Below are 24,874 nucleotides of genomic sequence, written 5' to 3'. Positions count from 1 at the left end.
CAAGGTCACGGAGGAAATGACGTTTCTCTGGGTAAACGGGGAAAAAAATTCTCCCCTTCCTTACATTTTCCTCTACTCAACTTCAAGGATGAGTTCATTTTCGCTTTTTTTCATAATCATTCTAGTTTAAAATGGCGGGAAAACCGATCAAAATTTTTCCCGGTTATCTGGATACCGGATAAATGGTTCTCTACTGTATTATTTTAAATCAAAAAGTTTAATGGAATAACATGCATTTCGCTGCCTCTTTAAATATGAAAATAAAATCTCCCGGGAAAATCGGAAAGAGTTGACAGCTATGTATCTCTTTCAAAGTCATTCCTTTTTCCTACTCTATGCTTATCGCTAGTGATCGCAGCTTGAATTTTCAGGCACAAGTTCCTGTGTTAAACACGCTCATCATGATATGACAAATCAGCTCGTTAAGTTTGACATTAACCTTTTACCCTGTGGCAGAATTTTTTCGTTCTTTCTGCGACAAACTTCCCTAGCACTATTATTTTGCTTTCAGATACTTTTATCTATAACAATTACTAATTTAAAGTAACAGAAACATTGTGTTTGCAGAAGAAAGTATAGAATAAAAATGTATAAAAAATTTTTATTGTAAAAGTAATATTTTTCAATTTTAATACTATATGGGATATTCTCGCATTTTGTCGGAGGAAAAATGCACTAATTATTTCCTCTTTCAAATTTTGTCAATATTCAGGGGTCTGTCAAGGCCAAATTTACTACCATTTAGTGGTACTTTCACAAATTCAACTTTACGGAAAATGGTATTTTTACAAAATACTTTTTCTTAAGATTTTATTTTTGAATCCCGTAAGAAGCAATAAATCCATATTTTTGTGTTGATTTTTTAATTTTTTACAAATTATATCTACATTTTCACGAAATAGGTACTTCTCTGAAAAACCTATGCAGACACCTGATATTACACAAGTTAAAATTCATAAAATCCGTGCATTATCTCCCAAAAGTAAAGATCACAAGTCACGCTAATAGGACTCTTAAAAAAAAGACAAACTCAATTAAGTGTATGTAAAATATGGAGTTCTTTAAAGAAAAAAAAATGAAAGAAAGAACATCATTTCTTGCCCAAACTATCTTATAAACTTTCGCAATTTCTGAATTTCTTATTTTATATTATGAATTTGAAATTCTAGCTGAAGCCAGTAATTACTGATTTTTTTTAATATCTCAAATGAGAATAGAAAAATCATGATTATTTCTTTCCTCTCTGATGCGCAAAAGGAAATTTTTGAAAAAAATTCTATAGAAAAAAAATTTGAGAAAGGAAAACCGAAATTTTTCCTTTCCCAAATTAAAAATTTTTCTGCAAAAACTCAGAAACGTTCTGTGACAATGTTGCCGCAATTCTGCCATGGGGACCTTTTGAAATACTCTGTTTCAAAAAATCTGGAATCTATATATGCAAAACATCATAACATTTGCTTTAAATAAAAATATGTTTCTTTATATAAAGAACGATAATTCTACTAATGCAATTTTTATTCTGTTTTAGGTACAGTTTGCCCTCTCATCTACCAAAGAAAGTCTTTCATAGTTACTTAAAAGAAGGTTACAAAGCAGCTCAAGTTGCTTTTGTTGATTCAGGTATTCAGTTTAAATTTGAATGCGCAGAAAAAAGATCTTCAGTTAAACATTGTTTTTGTTGTGGCATTAGAAAAGGAATTGGTATCTTGCTTCCTTTCATTTAAGAGTGTTTTTCAAGGTGTTGTCCAAAGGGAGAAAAAACCCTTAGCTTAAGAGCCTTGAACTTAAAGCAATGTTATATAATTTCAAACTGAATCATTTTGTCTTGAAAAATGAACAAATCACTTAAATATTTAAAAGAAAAATATTAAACTTTTTCAAAATTTGCTAAATTGACGAGATTTTACCTCTTAGATCAATAAATAAATCAATTAATAATTCTCAATTTTCCAAAGTATTTATAACCGCAGACAATCAAAGAAGAGGGATTTTGATCAATCTGTAAAAATCAATGATTTGACAGGGAATTTAATTAAATACCCCAGGAATCACAGTAAATGTATTAACTTAAAATACCTAAAGGTCAATTTTTTTAAATATTTTCTGCATCTTAATTTGGTCCAATTTTTCTCATTAAATAGGTACCTAATATTTTTTATTTTATTTGTAATTTTTTTTTCTTTTTTGCTTTATTGAGACATTTATGTATAAATTTATGTAAGAAATTTTTTAGTGCTTTAAAAGACTATTTTTTAGAAAAATATTGTTTGTTTATTAGAAAATATTTCAATATCTGAATCAAAACTTTTGTCTTTGGTACTAAAAAATCCATTTTTCATTGTAGAACCATCTTAGATCCATTTTTCATTCCCACAGCGATTAAAAGTTACCCTTATTGCTACCTTTGTTAGAAATAGTGGTTGCATAGAATAAAATATACACAGCTCTATTTAATGAAGTCTCTAAATCCTGATAATAAGCTCGTTATATGGAAATTTGTTAAATAGAAAATCACCTTTTGAAATACTTCAACACAAAACAGGTTTTAAATTTATAGGCATTAGACATAATTAAAATAGAAATTGATGCACCTTTATCTTGTAAAGTAGTATCTACTTTTTATTTTATGAATCTTAACTATAAAAGAAATCAACAAGGAAAGCAAGAATAGAGCAAGACATTATCCTGCGTTACACTATCATGCTACATACATTTTCAACTAAAATAAGCTAAATTTCTGCATAAAATTATAGCTGCATTTAATATGAAAGTAATTTTAAACATGCTTTACCACATGCATTCTTAAGCTTAATTGCTACTGATAAAATCTGTTAATTTTTTCTGAGTTTTCCGTTTGAAATGCAAACAAAAAGGGATAGGGATTTTACTGCTTTCTCTAAGAGTTAAGTGGCTTCAAATTATCAATATCCCTCATAAAATGGGTTAACAGGTTTGAAATGCTCTGAAACATTTTGAGAAATAGGGAAAGTGGATCTCAAAGAAAATTTCGTTAAATAAAAAATTCCCTTCCCTATTTGGAAGTTATTTTATGAAGAAATTTCCAAAATGTTCTTAGTCCCTCGAAAAAAATTCGCAAAATGGAAGTTTGTTAAATAGAAGTCCTACTGTATATTGTCTTTTATATCTCTGTTCTGCTACCTACCTGAATCTTTTCACTTAATATAGGTGCTTTATTTATATATTCTCAATATAAGTTTTTTAAAAAGAAATTTTGTTTTTCTCAACTTTTGTAGCAAATCAAAATGTTTTGCAATATTATATTTTCTGTATGTAATTAAAACAGTGCTGAAAAATCAGTAAAATTTATGTCATCCATTACGAAAATCAGGGAAATCGGATAAAATCTGTCTGGGAAGTTTCTTCTGAGTCTTTTTTACTTCATTAATTCGAATAACTTTTCAAATATTAAGAAATTAGATCATAAGCGCCTTTTAATTTTATAAAATTGTGGCTTTTCTTCATACATTTTGTGCCTCTTTTCATGTTAGATGTTAATAAATCTTAACAGTCATGAATAACAGTTGCACCCTCAAGACAGTTTTTAATAAAAATGTCATTTAATTTGCAGAGAAACTTTATTTCATGTGATGTCAGGGCTTTCAATAAATAGCCTTGAAGTTAACTTTTATTAAATTTGTTGGCGTCAGGGTTTCTTATAAATCCACTATGAGGGAACATGATGTTGTTGCTATTGGTTTTATGTTTTTATAATATGGTTGAATGTGCTTTTAATGAGCACAAAGAGGCTACAATAATTGCTCATTAAAAGTTCTCGTGAAAAAAGTGTTCGTGACAAAATCATAAGAATTCATTTGAACTTTTCTAAATTACAAATACAGTCGGATCTCTATTTAACGAGTCGCTAAATCCTGATAAAAAAGTCCTTTTTTCTTGATATAACAAAATTAGGATATAATTGTGAAGAATAAAGATGTTTCTATTCTAGTTAAAGTAAAATTAAATTTGCAGAATTAAATCAGAAATTTATCTAAACCAATATGGAAGGAAAGAAGTGTGACAACATGCCTTAAAACTTGAGAAAGCATTCCTTTCGGACTATCTCTTTCTCAAAATAGAATTGTCATTGCTTGGTGTTTTTTGCATTTGAAACCAAGCAGTTTATGTCAAGTCCTGAACTATGAGAATTTGAAGACTGCTAATTTACTAAAAAACTATAAAATAAAAAGTATAAAATAAAATGTTTTGAAAAGTATAGGATTCATCCAAAAATTATAAGTTCATCAGTGTAAGGGACTTCATCAGTTATTTTCAATTAAGCTTTATTTATATTTTCTTTTTAAAAACATTTTATATATTCATTATTATAAGTGAATAATGAATATATAAAATGTTGACACCCCCCACCCTTACTTGATGAACTATTCTGATGGCTTATTCTCTCTACACTTTTCATAACGCATGTTTTTCTGAATTGAGTGTAATGGTCAATGAAAAAAGTGACCACACATTTAAGACAACCTAAAACTTCTTTTCCCAGTATTGAGAGAGTTTTGCCACGCCATATTTCATTTCTAAAAACTTGTCTCTTTTCTTTGATTGATTTTTCCATGCTTTGAATATAAAATTTGCAATCTTCTTAACAGTTAAAAACAAAACCTTTTAAAAGTATTAATTTTGTATTGTGGAAATAGAAGTCTAAATGGTAATTTAAAGCTTTTTAAAAGGGAACTTTTTTAACAGGTTTCAATTCGTGCGTATATATAGGGTTCAAAATGAGTGGTGACCGTTATAAAATAAACAGTCAGTGTTTTTAAACTAGCAATCAATGTTAAGGGATGTTTCGCTGTTATGGTATTATTTCAGTTGTTGCTTATCCTCATAGATCTGACATTAGTCAGGTCAACTCCAAAAAGTAGTTTACAGCCAGAAAGTCGATGACAAAAAGGGGATCGTAAATTAAGTCCACCCTGGACTGTCCGACACAATCAAGTATATGTTTTGGTGATGCTGGTTGGATAGAGCATTTTTTACAAGTCTGATACATTTTTGAGCCGCGTTCGAATGTTGGACATTTTAGGTGACCAGTTGAGAATCTGGCCAAGGCAGCCTGGGTGCTTCGATTGCTTATTTATTGATTATTTCAGTTCTTTTAGTTATTAGTCCATTGGATCAGTGACTAAATCTTCTTAATTTCTACTTCTATATACATTTATACAATAATGTCCTAATATTAACATGAATTTGTTGTTCACTTTTTTGATTCAATCAAGAAAATATTTTCTATATGTATTTTTGTGATTAATCAAGGACGTCAATATTTTCACTAAATATCACAGATTTTGTTATTTTGCAAATAATATGCTTTTTAACTTCTTTTTTCTCTTTCTCATTTCTTCAGATAAACATAGATTTCTTGAATACAAGTAAATTTAATTTTTTTCTTTGTTTTCTTAAATTTTTTTCTTCTTTGTCAGATATCATTTACAATATTGAGTCAGCACTTATTTTCAGTTTGTTATGTCATTTACCTTTGGTACAGTAAAGCCAATTTAGGTTCCCTTGTTGGCAAACTCTACAGTCAATTAAATGTTCCTTTTTTTTCACATTTTTAAAAAATTTTTGAATGTATTTTTTAAAATTTAAAATATTACAGTATTTTTTTTTAAAAAAATCAACTAACTGCTGACAGCCCCTTTACTTTCATGCACGGAATGAAGTTTTTCTTATTTGTTACTTAATGGACATAATCTGCCAATGAGTTAAAGGATTAGTAGTATAGTAGCTTATCAGTTTAAGAATGAAATCATATTTAACATCTTGTTTAATATGAAACTGCTTAGTGTCATTTGCATATGTATGATTCAGTAGTTTATTCTAGCAAGAAGAAATTTATTATAGTTTTTCGTTATATAATTGTTATGAATGTATTTAATAATATATTTTATTATTACATCATAGAATCAGAGATGGATCACCTGGAAAGAAGCTGGAGATACATTTAGCTGAATTATGTGCAACAGAACTATGCTGTGGTTAGTGAAATAATACCAAACAGCAAGTATATTTTATTAACTTTTTATTTTTCTCCCTTTTTTAGGTTTTGTAGAATTTCTAATGCATTTTATATTATGAATGAGAATACATTGTTTGACTTTACTCAATTATTTCCTTGTTTGATGGTTTTTTTATTTTATTTCGATTGTGTATTTATTTCAGTTATTCTTTATTTTGGGAATTATTTATGGTCTCATTTAAATATGAAAGTTATAATTTTTTTTTTAATAAAACAGTCTTTAATAACACAGTAAAACAGTTTTACCTTTTATTCCCTTTATAGTGGGAGAAATATGGCTCATACAAATTCATTCGTAGTCTTGGAATTGAATTGTTGGTAGTATGAGATACAACATTTTGTGTTGTATTGTACTTTTAATATTAATTAAGGACTATCTTACGTGTTAGTAGGCATGCACAGTATCCTAGTAAATGTACAGTGCGCGAAATAAAAAACGGACCACCCTGAATAATTTTTATCTAATGACCAGATTTTCATGTTGTGGGACTCATTCTTAATCGTTCGAGGAGGTGAATTCATAAGTGCAAACGATATATTAAGTTACGAAATCATATGCGAAAAAGTACTTTCTCTAAATAAAAAATATATTATTTTGTTTAACTGATTCGGATTTCTGGCTCCCCTAAATATAGGGGGTAGCCACAATCTGGGAAATATGGTCCCAATAGTTATATCAAAAAAGTGGTAAAGTTTGAACCCTGTGTTAATTTTACTTTCTACGTATTTTGCTATATATTGAACTTTTTAAGCTAATTGAAAATTTTTTGCATACAATTATAAAATTCATTTATCCAAAGATAATTCCATGCAAAAGATAACTTTTAATAAAGATTTATTAATTCATTTAATAATGGTCGAAAAAATCTTGAATTGTAAGATTTACAATTTTTTGAATCATTTTAAAGACTGTACATTTATATGGTAGATTACAAAATTTGATCAAAATTGATTTAATAGCTCATGAGAAAGTGAATTAAAAAAAAGCCAGATGTTTAAAATTCTGTTTTCGTGAACTATTCTACCAATTTTGCTGAAATTTTGTAATGTAAAATTACATTCTATAAGTTGATGTAAATAATATCTTACAATATCTTATGCATATCTTACAATTCAAAATTTTTTCAACTAATATTAAATAAAATAAGAATTTTTTTTGAAATATTGATTAAAAGTTATTTTCTGCATGGAATTATCTTTGGATAAACACTATAATTGTGTGCAAAGTTTTTTTCAATTTGCTTTGGAATTTCTCAAGATAGGTGAAATAAACAAAAAGTAAAATTCAAATTTAGGGGTCCAAATTTTGGACCACTCTCTTCACCAAACTATGGGGATCGTGTTTTCTAGATTGCAGCTATTCCCTGTATTTTAAGGATCAGAAATCAAAAAGATATGTTTATTTAGAGAAAGTACATTTCTGTGTCTGATTTCATAACTTAAGATATGGTCTGTACTAATTAGTTAGCATATTTGATGTCACTTCCTCGAACCATTAAGATTGTGTCCTAGAATGCTAGAAACCAGTTTCAGTGGTTCCCAACTTATTAATTTCCTTTTTTTCCAGATAAATCTCATAGATGTTTGATAAAATCTTGCTTTTGTAAAGTGTTACTGTATAGAATCACTTGTAAACAAAACAAAGAACAAAAAAAAAACTGATTACATTAGAAGATGCTAATTTCTTTAGCATTTTTAACAACATTTATCTGTATAAATTATTGTTGAAATGCGATTTTACGCTTAAACATTATTACAGAATAATCACAAAGAGCAATTCTTGAATAAGCATAAAGCTATACTTGTATAAAAGCACTACAAATTTTATGACAATGGCATAAAATTAGATCCTGAAAATGGCAATTAGATTTAACTACATTTCAATTGGAATCAGGTGTAATACTTTTTCTAGTATACAAAATATAAAATAAAATATCTCTAGTGGTATATGCAGAGCATGTCCTGAAGTAGGTTAACCATTCTCACAATGATTAACATTAAGTTTTAATTTCAAATTTTTTTCAACAGATGGTGCTATGGAGAGCCAATGTCAAATGCTTGAAAATGCCGAGTTTAAAAATTTTAAATCTTTAAAAGAACCATAATTGTTTGATTAATATTAAACTTTTTCTTCTCATAAGTTTTTTAACTTTAAAACTTTTTTTGAATACCATCAGTCAAATACACATAGTGCATATAATATGTGTCTTACTGTGTTAACAGTACACTTGTTTTGCCATTTTTTCTAAAAGGTTTTCAATGATGGTGAGTTTGTCCTAATATTTGACTTGGCATTTCTTTTGTGTACTAGCTTCGATTATACCTAATAATTTTTTATAGTAAAACATTAAGGGCCACACACACTTTGTAGATTTGATTATCTTTTTCAGTAGTGACAAAATAAATTGATAATGAATTCTATTCTGAACTTGTTGAACTAAAAAAAAATGCTTTTTTTGGAGAAATATGAATCACATGCTGTTAATCTAGTAGAAATGTGTTGTTAATCTGGTAGAATCTAGTCATATAAATTTTGAGAACCTAGGATCTAATTCTCCATTTAAAAGTTCGGTGGTTTTATTTTTAATTTTTTTTTTCATGAAAAACGAATTTATTTTAATCAAATCAATTTATAATGTATAATTTATAATAAAATGAATATGTTTTGTCAAATTAATTTTTTACTTTAAGGTATAAGAAGAGTAAAAGCAATGAAAGAAACTTCACTTAAAGGAAGGAAAGAAGAGGCAAGTAACACATTTGTTTCCAGGGTGGCCACCCACCCGGAAAACCTGGATTTATCAGGGAATTTTTTTATACGGGAAAAAACCTGAAAAAGTCAGGAAAATTAGGATAAAAATCTAGAAAAATCAGGGAAATTTTAAAGAATAGCTTGAATTTTTTTTAAATTTAAATTATTTTACCATTCTCTATGTCCACTTTATTTAGACGGAAATTTATTGCAAAGGAGTTGAAATATCATCATCTTAGGAATGCTTTTACGCCCGGTGGCTGAGCGGTAGCGCTTCGCGCTGTCGTGCCACAGGTCCCTGGTTCGATCCTCGGGCCGGGCAAGGTTGACTCAGCCTTTCATCCCTTCAGTGGGTCGATAAATGAGTACCAAGCATGCTTGGGAACTAAACACTGGGGGTTCCGCGTTCGGCTGACCACCTAACTGGAACATCTGCTCCTGCACCCCAGAGCCCAAGGTCAGGAAAACTGAGATGGGCACAGTAGGCCTTGGCCCTCTATGGGCTGTCGCGCCACTGAGTTTAGTTTAGTTTAGGAATGCTTTTGCTTGCATTAAAATTTTCTCCATTATTACACTGCTAAACTAGAATACCATATGAAACTCTCCCATGGTTGCTAAATGAATGGAGAAACCCGTGACCTCATTGGAGATTATGGATCTAAGCAGTTTTTTTTTAAATTATTATTAGTCTACATAAAAATAATGAAACTTTTTGGCAAGTTTTCCCATATTTTTTTTATTTTTTATAAAGAAATAATTTAGGGACAGTTATTTTTTATTCCTGGATTTTTTAAAATTATTAAATTTAAGTAAATATTGCTCAAATATGAGTTCTATTTACATTGTTGTTAACATATGTTGCAGTGTTAAAATGAGTGATTTTTCAACTAACTTTTACAAAATGGAAAATTTTATAAAACACATTGATCCATCCATTCCAGCAGGTGATAGAAGATTATTTTTAATTGAAACTATTGAATTGATACTATTTAACTGAAACATAATGTTTATAGTATTAAGATTAAAATTATTTTAGTCATTATAATGGTTGTCATTAACTTTAATTTATATCCAACTAAAAATTTGCATGACACTGACATAGAAAAAAAAGTTATGTATCATATTTCACAAAATAAGAACTGCATAGAATTTTTTATTCAAATGTCAGCTTCAAAATTCATTCAAGTTTACATCTAAATTACAAACAAATTCACAGAGTTAAGATAATTTGTAAATGAGTAATCATTTTTTGCTTTCGTGTGATTTACATCTGACACCAACAATTTAATTAATTTAATTTGAACTTATTATACTCAGTTTTTAAAATAACAAATTGTTTTTTGATAGGATATGATGTACTAAATATTTGATTTAAAAATTTGATGATTACAGACTTAACTCATGTTTTATAACATAATTTTCCTAAGAAATTTATGTTTATTTTTAACTCCGGACACCATGGAATTGCCCAGTTGTAAAAACAAAAAAGAATTAAGTAATCAAAACTAAGAAACCATGTAGTTAGATTGGAATACTTTAAATATTCTAATTTCAAGTAAAGAAAAAATAATAATAAAGCTTAAAAAAAATTGTCTAGTTTTTTGCTGAGAAATTTGACAATTTTGCATTTGCGAATACCTTAAAATAATAGTGCTAATTCAAAACAAACTATATTATTTAAACATTTTACCTTGGATATTAATTTAAAGAAAATTATATCAATGAATTTTATAAAGGGCACTGTTTGGATAAAATACAGTATTAAACAGCCTTATATTGTAATGTAAATAAATATAAAAATTTATTGATGCATAATCACTTGGAATTATTTTCTTTTGCTTAGTGAAAAACAGTTCTTATTCAAGAGTTTTTTGGGTCACTTTGTATTTGCTATTTGGTACACTTGTGCAAAAACTATATAATGCTTTAAAACATTTTTTATTCATTGAAAGCAATGTATTCTACAAGCTAAACATATTATTTTCTTCACCTCTATTCAAGATGGTAGATTAAAAAAAATAATATTTTAAATAAAATGCTAAAAATTGTGCAAAAACTATATAATGCTTTAAAACATTTTTTATTCATTGAAAGCAATGTATTCTACAAGCTAAACATATTATTTTCTCCACCTCTATTCAAGATGGTAGATTAAAAAAATAATATTTTAAATAAAATGCTTCATAATATTGACACTTTTCTTGTACCAACCTACACTTTCTGAGGGGAGGAAACATACACACACACACGCTGATCTGGAAATGTTAAGATTTGCTGGAATACCTGAGTTGCCACCCTGAAACGTGAAAAATCCTAAACTTCTGACAAACTTTTTTCATATTGCCTGGATTTTATTGAAATATTAAAATAAAATTTGTTAAATAAATTGTTACAGTTTTAAAAAATTGTTCTTAAATTTTGTGGTTATAACTTTTTGTTAGAAGATTCTATTATTTTTGTAGTTTCTCATCTCATAAACTAATTTAAACTTAAGTTATAATTTTTAATATTAAGTTAAGTAAAGACTATACTTAATATATTAAAATTATTTTAGAGTTTAAAAAAATTATATAAGCTTTTTAATAGACCTTCTATTGATTTGAAGCTAGTTTTTATCATTTTCTTATATGAAGCACATTTTAAAACATATAAAGTTTTTAAATTATGGCCCAACTTCTTTTTATAATACTTGGATTCTAGTGGCCCACATGTAGAAAAAAAAAAAGACTCAGTGAAAATTCTTGGAACCCCTTAAAACTACTATTTTACTATTGTGTTGGCTGGAAAATAATTTCGGTGTTTTAGAGTTAAATAAACTCTTTCTATATAAAAAGTAAAATTAGAATAAAATCTTTCATACTTTTTGATTTTCACCATCTTGTTATATTTAATATTTTCATGGTCCAGAGCTCATATAACTTCAGGTCCTTATCAGCAAAACTTCTTTTTTTTTTAACTAGAAATGTCATTACTACACAGAATGGTAATTTTATCAGAATTTTATGTGATTTAAAGTAATTTTTATTACTCAATTTTTAAAAAATTTTGATCTAGATATGATAAATGATATTAATATTAAATCACCTTATATCATCAGAATATCATTTATTTTGAAAAATTCAATAATAACAATGACCTCAAACGACACTTTGTTGTGTTTTTTTTTTATGATGAGGACCAGAAGTTCTGTGAGCTTTGGGATCAGGAAATTTCTACAAAGATGGTAAAAGGTCAAACAGAATCGAAGATATTTGACTAATTAAAGACTACTACTATTTGACTATTTTTTCTATAGAAAAAAATCATTAAGCCTGTAATTTATTATAATTTTTAATTGATCATATTTGTTATAATTTTTAATTTATTGTATTTAATATTATACTTTTTAATTTATTGTATTTAATGTTATGATTTTTAATTTATTGTATTTATTATTTATTCTAAAAATATATTGATATTTTTAATTGATTTGAGGAGTGCATGTTTTTTTTTTCATTCTTTTAAGTGTATTAATTGCAGAAATTTTTTATTCGAAATTTTAAATTTTTGTCATTTTTTGCTCTGAAACAAGTAACATAACATTTTTTGTATAAATTTTATGTTGGTTAATTTTAATGGTACTATAGTTCTTAACAAAACAAATATTAAAATTTTCTATTTTAAAATTTTATACCACTTTTACAAGTGTTCTCTTATTGTCATTAGAAATTACTGAATTTAGCTGTTTTCAGTAGAGAAAAATTTCCATTCAAATTTTTTCTTAATTTTTAAAAGAATGTTTTAATAAGACTTCAGCAAAAGTTGGGAACCGTTCTTGAATTATGTAATGCATTTCTCTCCACTCACACTGCTTTACTCCGCACTTTTTTTACATCATTAGAAACATTTTAGCATCTGTATAAAGACATATATTAAAATATTTTTATTGTATAAGCTTAATGTAGTGTAATGTAATGTAGTGTAATATCCATGAAATTTGGAAAAAAATTAAAACAAATTCATAAACAATTCAATCAAACAATTTGGTGTTCTTAAAGTGGTGACAGTTATTTGACCATGATTTGTTTACTTAAATTTTAATATCTGTCACATTTTTTTTTTCAAAAAAGTTTTAAAAAAGTCTTCAGCAAGTTTCTGAAATAGATATGTGCAATACTGATTTTTTCTTATGAACTTAAAAGTACATTTGGAATAGCTTTTAGTATTTCTAAATATAAAGTATAAACCTTTATAAATATTATTTTCTTGTTTAAATATATAGTATATAAAGTTTTACTGTTTTGATAGTTTTACTGTTTGCTACATTTTGAAGAATTGTTTTTTGTGATGTTTTTTTTTCTTTTGTAATCTTTTATTACAAATATCTCGTTTTAAAAAATTAATGTTTTTTTAAACTGGTTTTAATATTTCTCTGGTTACATTTATGGTTATAATTCATTTTTAAAGTTTTTCTCTTCTTCTACAAATCTTAATTCTTCAAAGAGGAATATGAATAATAATAATTTTACAGGTTTGTCTACATTAGATTTTCTTTTCTTTTTTTTCTTTTTCAAGAAAGTTTTAGATTTTGTAGAAAATATGAAACTTCCGGTTTTTTTATTTGGCATCTTAGAAGATGTTTTTTCTCAATATTATGGAAAATGTTTCCTGACTTACTCTCTCTTAAGTTAGTTTAAACTGTCTTCTATCAGATTTGAAAAGAAAATGTGTGAATGTTTTTGAAACTATTTGTACTAAAACAGCTTCTAAATTGCTAAAAAGTGCTTGCTTTAAATTTTATCTTACCCTGTACCAAATTCAGTGCACTTTGAAAATTGTTAATAGAAGCAAGGTGAGAAATTGTGCAAATAGTATAGAGTCAATAAAAGTTGTTTACAGTTAAAAATGAAACAAATTGAATGTTTGCTGGAAAATCTTATTGGCCTGTTGCAGAATTTTCAGAAATTTTTTTTCCGAAAATTTCAGAATTTTCAGAAAATTTTTTTGTTTAGAAATTCTTTTCTCCATATTTGCAGACTTCTTGTGGTATAAAATGTTTCTATTTCGTTTAATTTTTTTATCAATCAAGAAGTTGACAAGATGCACAATAAATAGTATTTGTTTCAATAACAGGTTGATATTTTTTCTCTTAAAATTTTATAATATAATCAAAAACACTTTAAAGATTCAGAAAAAGAAATGCAGAATGATTATAATCCAGTATTTTCACTATCTGAAACCAAAACATGCCATACTTTTTTCTTCACAATTTAATTTGGTGAGCAGTTAATGATTGACTGCCAAAAAATTAAATTCAACTTTCGGAAATTAATGTAACGTTTCAAAATTAAATTGTGCAATGTATAACAGTTTTATATTTGATTAACTTTATTTATTTATAATGCTTTAATATAAATTTAATTGATATATTATAATAAATTTATAATGCACTTCGCTTATAGAACCTTATAAAAAGCTTGAACTTGCTTTGCTTTAATGTTTCTGATAAGAATTTGAATCAGTTTAATTATTGATGCAATGTTAGGGATCCAATTTTAAGTAAGTTGACTCAATGAATGCACATAAAATTAATAAAAAGTGCATTTAAAAAGTTTCGTGAATGGAAGGGTAAATTAAAACATTTTTGATAACGCTGAAGACAAAATCAGTTTGTCGCAAAACTCTTTGCACAAACTGAGACGGTGAAGGCTCTTTTTGCAATGAATTGATGTTACTGTCCTTAAATGAGTACTCAAAAACCTTTTTTACATGAAATCAAAAGACGATGTAACTTGTCTGCAGGGAGTCCTCAAAGGCCTTTTCTATGTTAAATGTTATTTGTCTTCAACAAGTGCGGGATAAAATGAGAAAGTATTATTCATTTGCTGAAACCTCTGCGATTGATCTACTAGCTCTGTCCCTTATTGTTACTTAATTCTAGAATCTTTCAATGTTTATAAGTGATCAACAGCATATGTCACATACCTGGAATCATCCCATCTCTTTATGGTCTCCCCTAATATGAGTTGTCATCAGTATGGTTTCCTTTCCTTCTCTGAAATGTTTAAAGGTTAAACGAATTGAATATGGATTCTAGGTCTACATGTAATGCATTTCTTAGACATTCACTTAGAGTAGTAGATATGTTTCTCTGCTCGAACAAAACTTCTTCTTACTCTCCTTTCTATCAACCATCTCAATGTGTATGCATAGAACTGTATTTTTTACTCCTGTTACTTTTGAAATATTCATAAATGTCGTTCACAAAATTTTTAGATTGATCTTGTTATTTAGTGAAAAAACTTTTTTCAGTATAATTTTTGATGGTAGAAATATTCATTAGGTATGATTAGGATAGCTGTTAAAATTGCTTGCATCAGCAAAAGAAAATAAATGTTAAATAAATTTTACAGGCTTTTGCATGGTTAAACACGCGAAGATCTTCTGGTCATTGTTAGCTGTTGATATGGGCACACTTTTAGTTGAACAGCCTGCAGATACATGGGATTGTTTTCCGGTAAAGATGGTAATGAATTATATTTTTAACCATGTTTTTATTTATACACCACAAGTTGAAATTCAATAGTTCTTAAAATTGAAAGAATGCCTCTGTTCAACATCGAAATTTGTTATTGGAGAATATTTAAAATAATAACAAGATTTAATGCAATATTTACACTAATCACAAAGAAAAAACTTACTACAAAATAAAAGTAATATTATTTACAATTATTATAAAGTGGAAAAAAATCTAAAAAATGGCTTAAAGCATGAATAACCCACCCACCCACTGCTTGTATCTTCAACATCCTAATCTTGCTTATTAGTATATTATGTGCATTTTTCACTTAAGCACTGCTTTTCTTCAGAAAACTTATGCGGAGGGAGGTTCCATCAACAACTTACATTTGCTCCCCCAGTTGTCCGTTATGTGGATCTAATGAAATAATGATGTGAAAAACAGGGTGGCCACCCACCTGGAATTATCAGGGAATTTTTTTATACTGGAAAAATCAGGGAAATTTGGATAAAAACTTGGAAAAATCAGGGAATTTTAAAGAAAGGCTGGAATTTTTTTTAATTTCACTAATTTAAATTATTTACTAATTTTCTTAATTTAAATTATTTCATCCATTATACCCACTTTTTTTAGACTGAAATGTATCTCCAAACAGTGAAAATATCATCAACTTAGCAATACTTTGCTTGCATCAACATTTGCTCCATTACAGCTCTGTTAAACTAGAATGCCGCATAAAATTCTCCCACAGTTGCTAAACGAATGTGAAAACCTTTGACCGCTATGGACTGTGCAATTTAGGAAAAATGTGGTGGAGGTGGAAGAAGGGATTAGGATATTAACTTCTGTTTTTAAATTCTGTCCTTGGGCTGAATCCATTTATGGCTTAAGTTTGTTCCAATGCTTTCATGGTAATTTTTTTCCATTTTGACAAAATGTTTTTGTATTTTTAACTTTATAAAATTCTCCGAAAATTGGTTGGTTATAATTTAATACTAATAATAGATTTTATATTGCGCTCTTTTTCTGAAAGCTTTTATATTCCCATTAAAAGAAATCTGTGAATTATTTTTTCTCAGTAAACCAACCAATCACACATTTTTTTTTACAATCTCTAACAGCAATGTTTATTGACAAATTGTTGCATTAATGCTAATTTTTTCTATTTCATTTTAACCTTTTATAACATATTTTAATTTTAAAAAAAGGTTTTTTTTTTAAGAACTAACTACATACTAATATTTAATTTTACTCTTTTGTTGGTCAATATATGATTTTTGATTCAAAATTTGTACCAAAACATTAAAAAATGAATAAAAAATCTTTCCAAATTATCAAAATAAATTATTTTTTTCAAGATATGTTAAAAAAATAACATTTTGAATAAAATATTTTATAATATAGACACTTTTCTTGTACCCACATCCTACAATTTATAAGAATAAAGAAACTAAAACCTGGAAATTTTAAGATTTTTATCTGGAAAAATCAGGGAAATTTGAAATCTGATTTGAGTGGCCACCCTGGGAGGTATCGGTATAGTTGATACATTGCATATACTTTGTCTTACTCTGATTAATTGAGAGGTGCATTTTTTTGGCCTCTCTTTCAAGGTCCAGGAATGCCTGCTTTAGGTCTTTAGGGGTTCTTGCTATGATATCAATATCATCAGCATGGGCCATAATTTGAACAGATTTTGAGAAAGTAGTTCCTCTAGTGTTAATTCCTGAATCTCTTACTACTTTCTCAGGAGCAAGATTGAAAAGAAGGCATGCTAATGCGTTGCCCTGTCTTATGCCATTTTTTATTTCAACAGGTTCAGATAAGTTTTCCTGTATTTTGACTCTCAATTTGGTGTCATTTAATGTAAGGGATATTAGTTTCATAAGTTTTTCAGGAATGTTAAACTGTCTCAGAGCGTCGATAAGCAGTTCTCTATTAATGCTATCATACGCTGTTTTGAAATTATTTTTATCTTGTTTACTGTGAAAAAATAAATTAACAAAATGTTAAAAAAAAAAATCAAATTATTGATTTAATGTTTGTGCCATTATTATGGAAAGATGCATTTTGGAGTCAGTGAGCTATGAATTCATGAAAATTCTGGTAAACAACGCTAGATTGTGTTAATTGGTCAAAAAAATAAGTTTAGTCTTGAAATTTCTTTAGAGTGGTTCCCATGATTATACTGGAACACTAACGTCTTTTATGTATAAAAATTATATTGAATTATTCAGTAATATTTATAAATATATATTGCAGTTTAAAAATATTATTATGATAGAAATTAAGTGTTATTGGTTGTTGCAATTGAAGTAGATTTTGTTGATTTTAAAATGAAACAAAATTAAAAGTAATGATACTTAGTCTTCATAATTCAGGATTTTATAAGTGAATGATGCTTCTAATTACAATTATCAATGAAATATGTTGAAAATAGAATATTATTGCAAGTGTAGGATATTAATCAGAATAAAAAATTAATGTTTCATAAAATGTTAATGTAAAGCTCAAATTGCCAAATTAAAGAATATTTTATCTATGTAATATTTTAAGTTAAATAATAAATTTTAGAAATGGTTCTGAGTGTGTGGCTGTAAGGGCTAAGCTCCACAGGACATCTCTGACCATTGAAAGATCCAAAATGCATACCTGCCAAGTCTCCTGAATTTTACGACTATATATTCTCAAATTCTTGTATTTTATGACCATATATTTTCAAATTTCTCCGTATTTGTTGAAGAAATTTAAAAAAAACAATTGGCAATAAAATATCGGATGATGGCAAAAATACTCTTATTCCTTAACAGATACTTTAACAGATGGTGCTATTGCCAGTAATGCAGTACGTTGAGTGTTGATAGTTTAATTATAAATAATGGTTTCAAAAAAGTCTTCTTTAGATTAAGATTTATATACATATTTTTTACTTCGCCAAATTTAGGTGCTTATATTATTTCTAATTTTGAATTTCTCTTTTTAACTTACATGATTATGTATGATGTATCAAAACTTCACTCGTAGGCTAAAAAATGTTGCTAGTAAAATCTCCGTTATTTTATTTCTCCAATGTTGGCAGGTATGAATGCAAGTAGGTATGAGAATTTTCACCAAGAAATGATAAAGAATTCATGCATTGGTTATTAATTGTTTTAAATTATTGACAAGGCTCATTTCTTAGCCTTACACATTCAAGTATGTTATCAGAAAAGAAAGTGGGAATAATAAGACAAAACATTTCAGCAACCATGTAATGGTTTTGAATTCTATGTCAACGTGTTTAGCAAGTGTTTTTAAAATTGTATTGATTCTGCAAGGTTGTGGAATAAAAAGATGATTAATTTATATTAATGATTTTTATTTATTGAGAAAAGAAATAAATAATTTAGTTTTTTAGCGATTGATGATATATTATGCATATTTTTTTTTGCATGACAGTTATTTATTTATATATATTTATTTAATAAACATTGATAAACAAACAAAAGCAGTAAATTTTAAAAGCATTGTGTTGTTATATTATACCATTAATGATGTTGGTGATTTAAATCGTGCAACCGTAAATATTTCTATGCAATTCGCTTTAACCAGTACATATTAATGTATTTTTGTAATTTATAAGTTTAGAACTGTAAAGAAGTATGGAAGAATGATAAATATTATCAAAAATTTTTGTTTCTTTCATTATTATTACTTCCTTATGAATTCAATATTTATATGTAAATATATTGTAAAAATATACATATATTTGATGATTAAAACGGAAAAAAAAAAATTTGTAGCTAAGAACGCACATTCTAGTGCCTACTCTTTGTCATGCTTTGTTAACTTATCAGGAAAACATTGCTTTAAAGAAAAGACTCAGCCAATGGGAAAGCAAACAGAAACTTGAATCAGTATCTAAATCTAAAGGTTAGTTGCTGCTATTTTTTTATTCTTTTGTTTTTAGAACTTCTATTATTCATTACAATTTTTTTAAAAATTATTATATGTTTTTGTTTTTCTTTCAGAAACTATTTGCCATAAAAAACTTTCTTTATAGAAAATTTTAAATGCGTACATACGTTGAAAACCTATCTTTCAAAATATTTTTGTCATTTTGAAAATAAACCTGAAATGGACATTTCTCCTGTTGTTTTATAGAACAGTGTTTCTCCACTCAATTAACTCAAATGACCAGTTAAATATTTGAGTGTTTTATGGCAGATCGGTTAGGACTATTGGCATAATTTTTACGTTAACAAAATTGTGGCACTCAAAAATTCTTTGATCAGTTTGTTTCTGATCATTCTCTACAATGAAAAAGATTTCAAGCCTAAACTTATATAAATATAAATTAGATTTTGTATAGTATAAACAAGAGATCCAAATATTTGTCAGTAGACTGAGCTAAATTGTTATTTTATGCTAAAACATACATTTGTTGACAAATATTTTATTGACCATGCACAACAATGATCATAATCATTCAAAATCAATATAAATAATCACACAATTCTTATTTGTATAATTATTTTTAAATAATATCTATTTGGATTTTGTTTCTATATAAAGCATACAGGTTTTACGAAGAAAAAAAAAATCCCAAGTCTTTTTTTCTTTTTCTTCCAAAGACACTGATTCTAACCATTATGTTTAAGGCAGTGACTCAGTATTTCACAATCATTCAAACTCAATATAAATAATTACTCAATTCTTATTTGTGTAATTATTTTTAAATAGCATCTATTTGGATTTTCTTTTTTTACTGTTTTTTTATTACATTTAAACACAACAAAATGAGTGTTCACAAAAATGAATTAAAATTATAAGAGAAAGTAAAAAAAAGTTGAATTTACTTGCACCCAGCTAACCAAAAAGTACAGATAAAGGAATTAATATATTTACTAAAAAAGCAAAATTAATGGATTATTGGTACTAATTCATTTAGAAGGAAAGTAAAAAATTGCCTTATAATTTTTGCTTCCAATAATGGTCACTTAATTTTGGTAATACTTACTAATTAAAATTTTTAAAAAATAAACTGAGTACTCTATAAACCAAAATTAATGAAAAATGGTACTAATTTGTTAAGGAGAAACATATTGAGGCTAATGTTGCTTAATTAATTTTTGTAATAGGTACCACTCCTGTTGTATTCATTGGCGTAGTTTGAATAGGTACCAAAGATACTAATATAGATACAATGTACAGGGTGGTTAAAATTAAACGCACAGTACTCAGAGGCTCATAGCTCCGGTTCTACTGGACAGATCCAAATGAAATTTAAAATATACGTTATGTAGAACATGCGCTCGAGGTTTTTGCAATAAAAAAAAGTTTACATTTCCGACAAAAGTTTCAAAGTTCGACAAAATTTTCAGCAAAAATTTCAACTTTTTTTTATTGCAAAAACCTCGAGTGCTACATAACATATATTTTAAATTTCATTAGGATCCGGTCAGTAGAACCGGAGCTATGAGCCTCTGAGTACTGTGTGTTTAATTTTAACCACCCTGTATTATATTAGTGCTTTTGGTGCCTATTAAAACTGCATCAATTCAGGGTGGGTTAAATCTAGGTAGCGTGGAAAGTTTTTTACGGTCCCGCAAAATAAATAAGTTCCATAGAATATTGGTTTATTGTGGTAAATTTTAACTTTCATGAGTTGACTTCAAGCAACAGCATCATGCCAAGTGATGAATAGAGTTAATCTTTAATTTGATGGGATGAACTATTAGGAATTAGTTTTGCTTAATCTAATAACATAAAGCCACCTGAAATGGCAAAATATAATAATTAATCAAAAATATTGGAATTAATTTAGGTACATTAATTGTGTTGGTATATATATTTTAGTTTTGTGCATGATTTTGTAGTGTTGTTCAGTACTAATTTATTGGTTATTATTCTTTTTTTCACCACATATGAAAGACAAACATTCGGCTAGTATTAAATAAATAAAACATAAAAATAAAATGAAATTATTTATACAAAAATTATTCTTACAATAATTTTTAGTGGATAATAATGGATTATTTCTCCAAATTACTACAAAATTATAATTGTACCAACTATTTCAAAACTAAAATTGCTGTTTCAAGTAAATCCAAATTCAATTAAAATTAGCTGTTACAAATTACTCCAAAATACCAAATCATGTAGTTATTTGTTTTCTTATCTCACAATAATAAATGATTAATTATTTTTACAAAGATTTTAAAAAAAGTGTTTTTTTTTTTCTATTATCTAACTTATTATTTTTCTATTTATTTTAAAATTTATATCTTGAAAGCATGTATTTAAAAGAACACAAATAAATTCATTCATAGATGTAACATATTTTCCTTATTTTCCAGATATTTTACTGGATTATAAAATGAACTTAAATGCCTTTAATCTAATGAATAATACAAATGTTAGTAAGTATATGATTTTATGCCTGCAAACTGTACTTGTCTATTTTTTTTAAATATTTTTAAATTTTTCCATTTAGTGTTTTTACTCTTTTTAGAATTATCTAGTTATATATAGTTCACTTTGTTTTTAATAATTTCACATTTATTTTGAGTATTCCATCTTTTAATTTTTGATGAAGTTTTATAAAAGCGGTATGTTTAGATATTGGTCCTGTAAAGTACCCTTTTTCATTTTGGTTCCTTTTCTATCCTTTGTTTTTAACATTTGGTCCCTGAAGACCCTGTTTTTTTTTAATAAATTTGTATCAAATGACTAGCTGATGCTGGTGCTCATTTTCTATTTCGTTTCTCTTCTTTCTTTTTTTTTTTGTCAAACATAGAATGAGGGATTTGTTCAACTTTTTTTCCATTGACATTGGCGTTGATTGAGGGAATTTTCGCTAAACTAGTTTCTAGTGCAATTTGGTATTAATCTAATACAAAATTGTACAAAAATACATTCTAACTTTTTCTCTTTGGTGGTAAAATTTTGCATGATTAAATCATAGTAGCATTATCAAATTCTAACTCACCCTATAAAAATATGTTTACAATGAGTTGCGGTGGCCCAAATGTTAATTCATTATAGTTTTATAAAGATGACCAGTCTTCTAGCTGTATGAAAGATGTTGTTGATTGACATTGGTTTGTACAGTTCACAAAAAGTTTATAGTAATAAAACTAAATTTTAATTAGTAATATAACTTAATTTTTATGTGCCTTTTTATGTTTATTTTTGCAAAAAATTTGAATCGTTTTAATACAAAAGCATGATTTTCAGCCTTAATTATCAATTTTTTGAAGATCTTAATTAGTTGCAAGTCTGTGTTCATTCATTACTTTTATTATCTGATATCACTGATGGTGTGTAGCATTTTTAAAAAGTGCTTAAAGGTGTTTATTTTCGATTTTCATTTTTTAATACCTCTTGAGAGTTCTTTTTTCTTTGGGTGTTTTTAAAAAGTGCCTAATTTTCCCTTTTCGAAAATGAGATTTTTTTTCTTTACCATGTCGATTTTCAGCACAAATTATGCAAAAGCGTGCTTTTCACATTGTTCTATGCAACGTTTTCACAATTCATTCAATCAAATCTATTTCGGCTCACCGTCGGTCCCTAGCTTATGAAAGGGCCAATCATTTTACATGTTTGATGAAATACTTGCGAGTCTGCATGTGTGTCTACTGAACTGGGTTCGGTGAGATTGCACTCTCATATACTACTGAGCTGCATTTTGCAAGATATTCTCAATTCCAGGCTTCATTTTCCATCCTCTGATATCGGTCCGAAAAATCTCTTGATCATTTTATAATGGCTAATATAAGTTCTTTGTCAGAAACTAGTTATTTTATCATGATCATGCAAAGTCTTTGAAAATTATTTTGCATTTTGTTAGTGTATATAGTACTTAAAAATATATTTTAAGTGCTTGAAAGTACTTAAAAGGTGCTTATTTTTTGCTGATAGATTTGGCTACGCACCCTGTCACTATATACATAACTGCCGATTTTTATGCAGTTTCTATGAAATTTTAAATGCATTTAAATTTGTAGGAAAGTTTATGCTTTTTATTACTTTCTTGGATTTTTAAATTTTATTTAAAATGATTTGGACCACCACTACATATTAAAGGATTAATATTTATAAAAGTGGATGAAAATTAATGCAAGGTTATTTTTGAACTCTGAGCCAAATAAAACAGATATTTCTGCTTTTAGTACTAATAAAATTTTTATTTTACTACAACTGGAGAAAATCATCCTCAAGTTGGCAGGGACTATGTACATACTTTTCTTATAAAAAAAGCAGCTTTTAAATAAACTTGTCATTTCTTTTCTAAAAAAGTTCCTCTTATTTAAAAAAAAAATAAATTGAGCCGTGATGGCTCAGAGGATAGAGCTTTCGCTTTCCAATGAAGTGAACCGGGTTCAAATCCCAGCAATGGCTCGTCAATACAAATACCGCACCCGGCTTGCACAGTGCTGATGTAAAATATCCTCAGTGGTAGATGGATCATGGGTGAGAGTTTCCTTGCCGTCAGACTAACCGTGAAAGGGTTTTGCGGTTTGCCACTCCATATAACGCAAATACGAGTTAGTTCCATAAAAAAAGTCCTTCACAAAGGCAAAATTTCTCCCAATACTTGATTCAGAGTTTCCTTGTCTTCAGGATCAGGTCCGAAATTGCAAGGCTACGGAGTGAATCATTAGTAGTTGTAAACCGAAAAATTTGGGTCCGCTGTTCACCGACAGTTATATATATATACAAAGAAAAAATATTTTTGGTTCCTAAGTCACTTTTTTAAAGTTCCAAGCTACTAAAAACTCTGTAAAAGCTACCATTTAAAAAAGAAACAACTTTTTTATTACCTATTAACTAAATTAACATTTTAATTTTACCTTTCAAAATTGTTACTGCTTGCAAGTATATATCTATTGAGCTGTATATGTATTGTGTCTCCTTTATTACTTTTTAAACTTAATAAATAAACTAATTTTTAGTTAATCTGTTTCAGGTTTCTGATGCTGATATTGTTGATTCATTTTTGAATGTTCAAAGAGACATGCAAGACTGTTCCGTCAAAAGAAAAAACGTTAATGGAACTTCAGAGTAAGTTATTATTATTATTGTTTTAGCTGAATGTAATTTAAAATAATAAATAATCTAATAAAAAAATAATATCTGTTTATAACATTTAAATATAAAGGAATTGAGGAAGTTTAAAAAAAAATGTGTTTGATCATATTCAAACAGACTTTTATAATTTTTTTATTTTGTAACCTTCTCTTCCAATTTTAATCTTGACGTTTGAAGACAGATTTGGACTATCAGTCTCTCTCTCTCTCTCTCTTTTTCATTTTTGAACAAAATTTGGTTTTTGACATCAATAACTGGTTTTTGATATGACACATCAAAAACCTGTTTAAAGTGTCAAAAACAGTCCAAAATTGTTGTAATATGACAAAAGTCTGGGACAAATTTATTTTTTGCCATTTGGAACATTTTATTTGCACAATCATACACAATACTTGCATTATATACAAAAAGGGTAGTCACCCACCTGGAATTTATTAGGAATGAGTTTATTAGGAAAGCAAAAAGTTTAGTTTTATGTTCTGCATTGTACACGTAC

At 27.4% G+C, this 24,874-nt stretch overlaps 1 protein-coding gene across 13 annotated transcripts in view; it reads left to right on the top strand.

Annotated features, from left to right (window-relative positions):
* Positions 1-24,874, top strand: part of LOC147816766 (uncharacterized) — a 46,150-nt gene that overhangs the window by 16,233 nt on the left and 5,043 nt on the right. For 7 of the 13 annotated variants that reach the window (XM_087151008.1, XM_087151007.1, XM_087150987.1 and 4 more), the window contains 7 exons: positions 1,529-1,620; positions 5,941-6,036; positions 8,747-8,802; positions 15,200-15,312; positions 19,089-19,218; positions 21,645-21,703; positions 24,257-24,351. In XM_087151008.1, coding sequence (XP_087007134.1) covers positions 15,208-15,312; positions 19,089-19,218; positions 21,645-21,703; positions 24,257-24,351 — 389 coding nt within the window. In that variant the 5' untranslated portion in view covers positions 1,529-1,620; positions 5,941-6,036; positions 8,747-8,802; positions 15,200-15,207. The remainder of the gene's footprint in view (positions 1-1,528; positions 1,621-5,940; positions 6,037-8,746; positions 8,803-15,199; positions 15,313-19,088; positions 19,219-21,644; positions 21,704-24,256; positions 24,352-24,874) is intronic. The other 6 variants (XM_087151012.1, XM_087150990.1, XM_087150978.1 and 3 more) reach the window with 3 other exon arrangements.

The sequence above is a fragment of the Parasteatoda tepidariorum genome, chromosome 1 (assembly GCF_982258835.1).
Source record: "Parasteatoda tepidariorum strain Cologne lab strain chromosome 1, Ptep-v5.0, whole genome shotgun sequence".
NCBI classification, from domain to species: Eukaryota; Metazoa; Arthropoda; class Arachnida; order Araneae; family Theridiidae; genus Parasteatoda; species Parasteatoda tepidariorum.
This window is presented reverse-complemented; position numbering and strand designations above follow the sequence as displayed.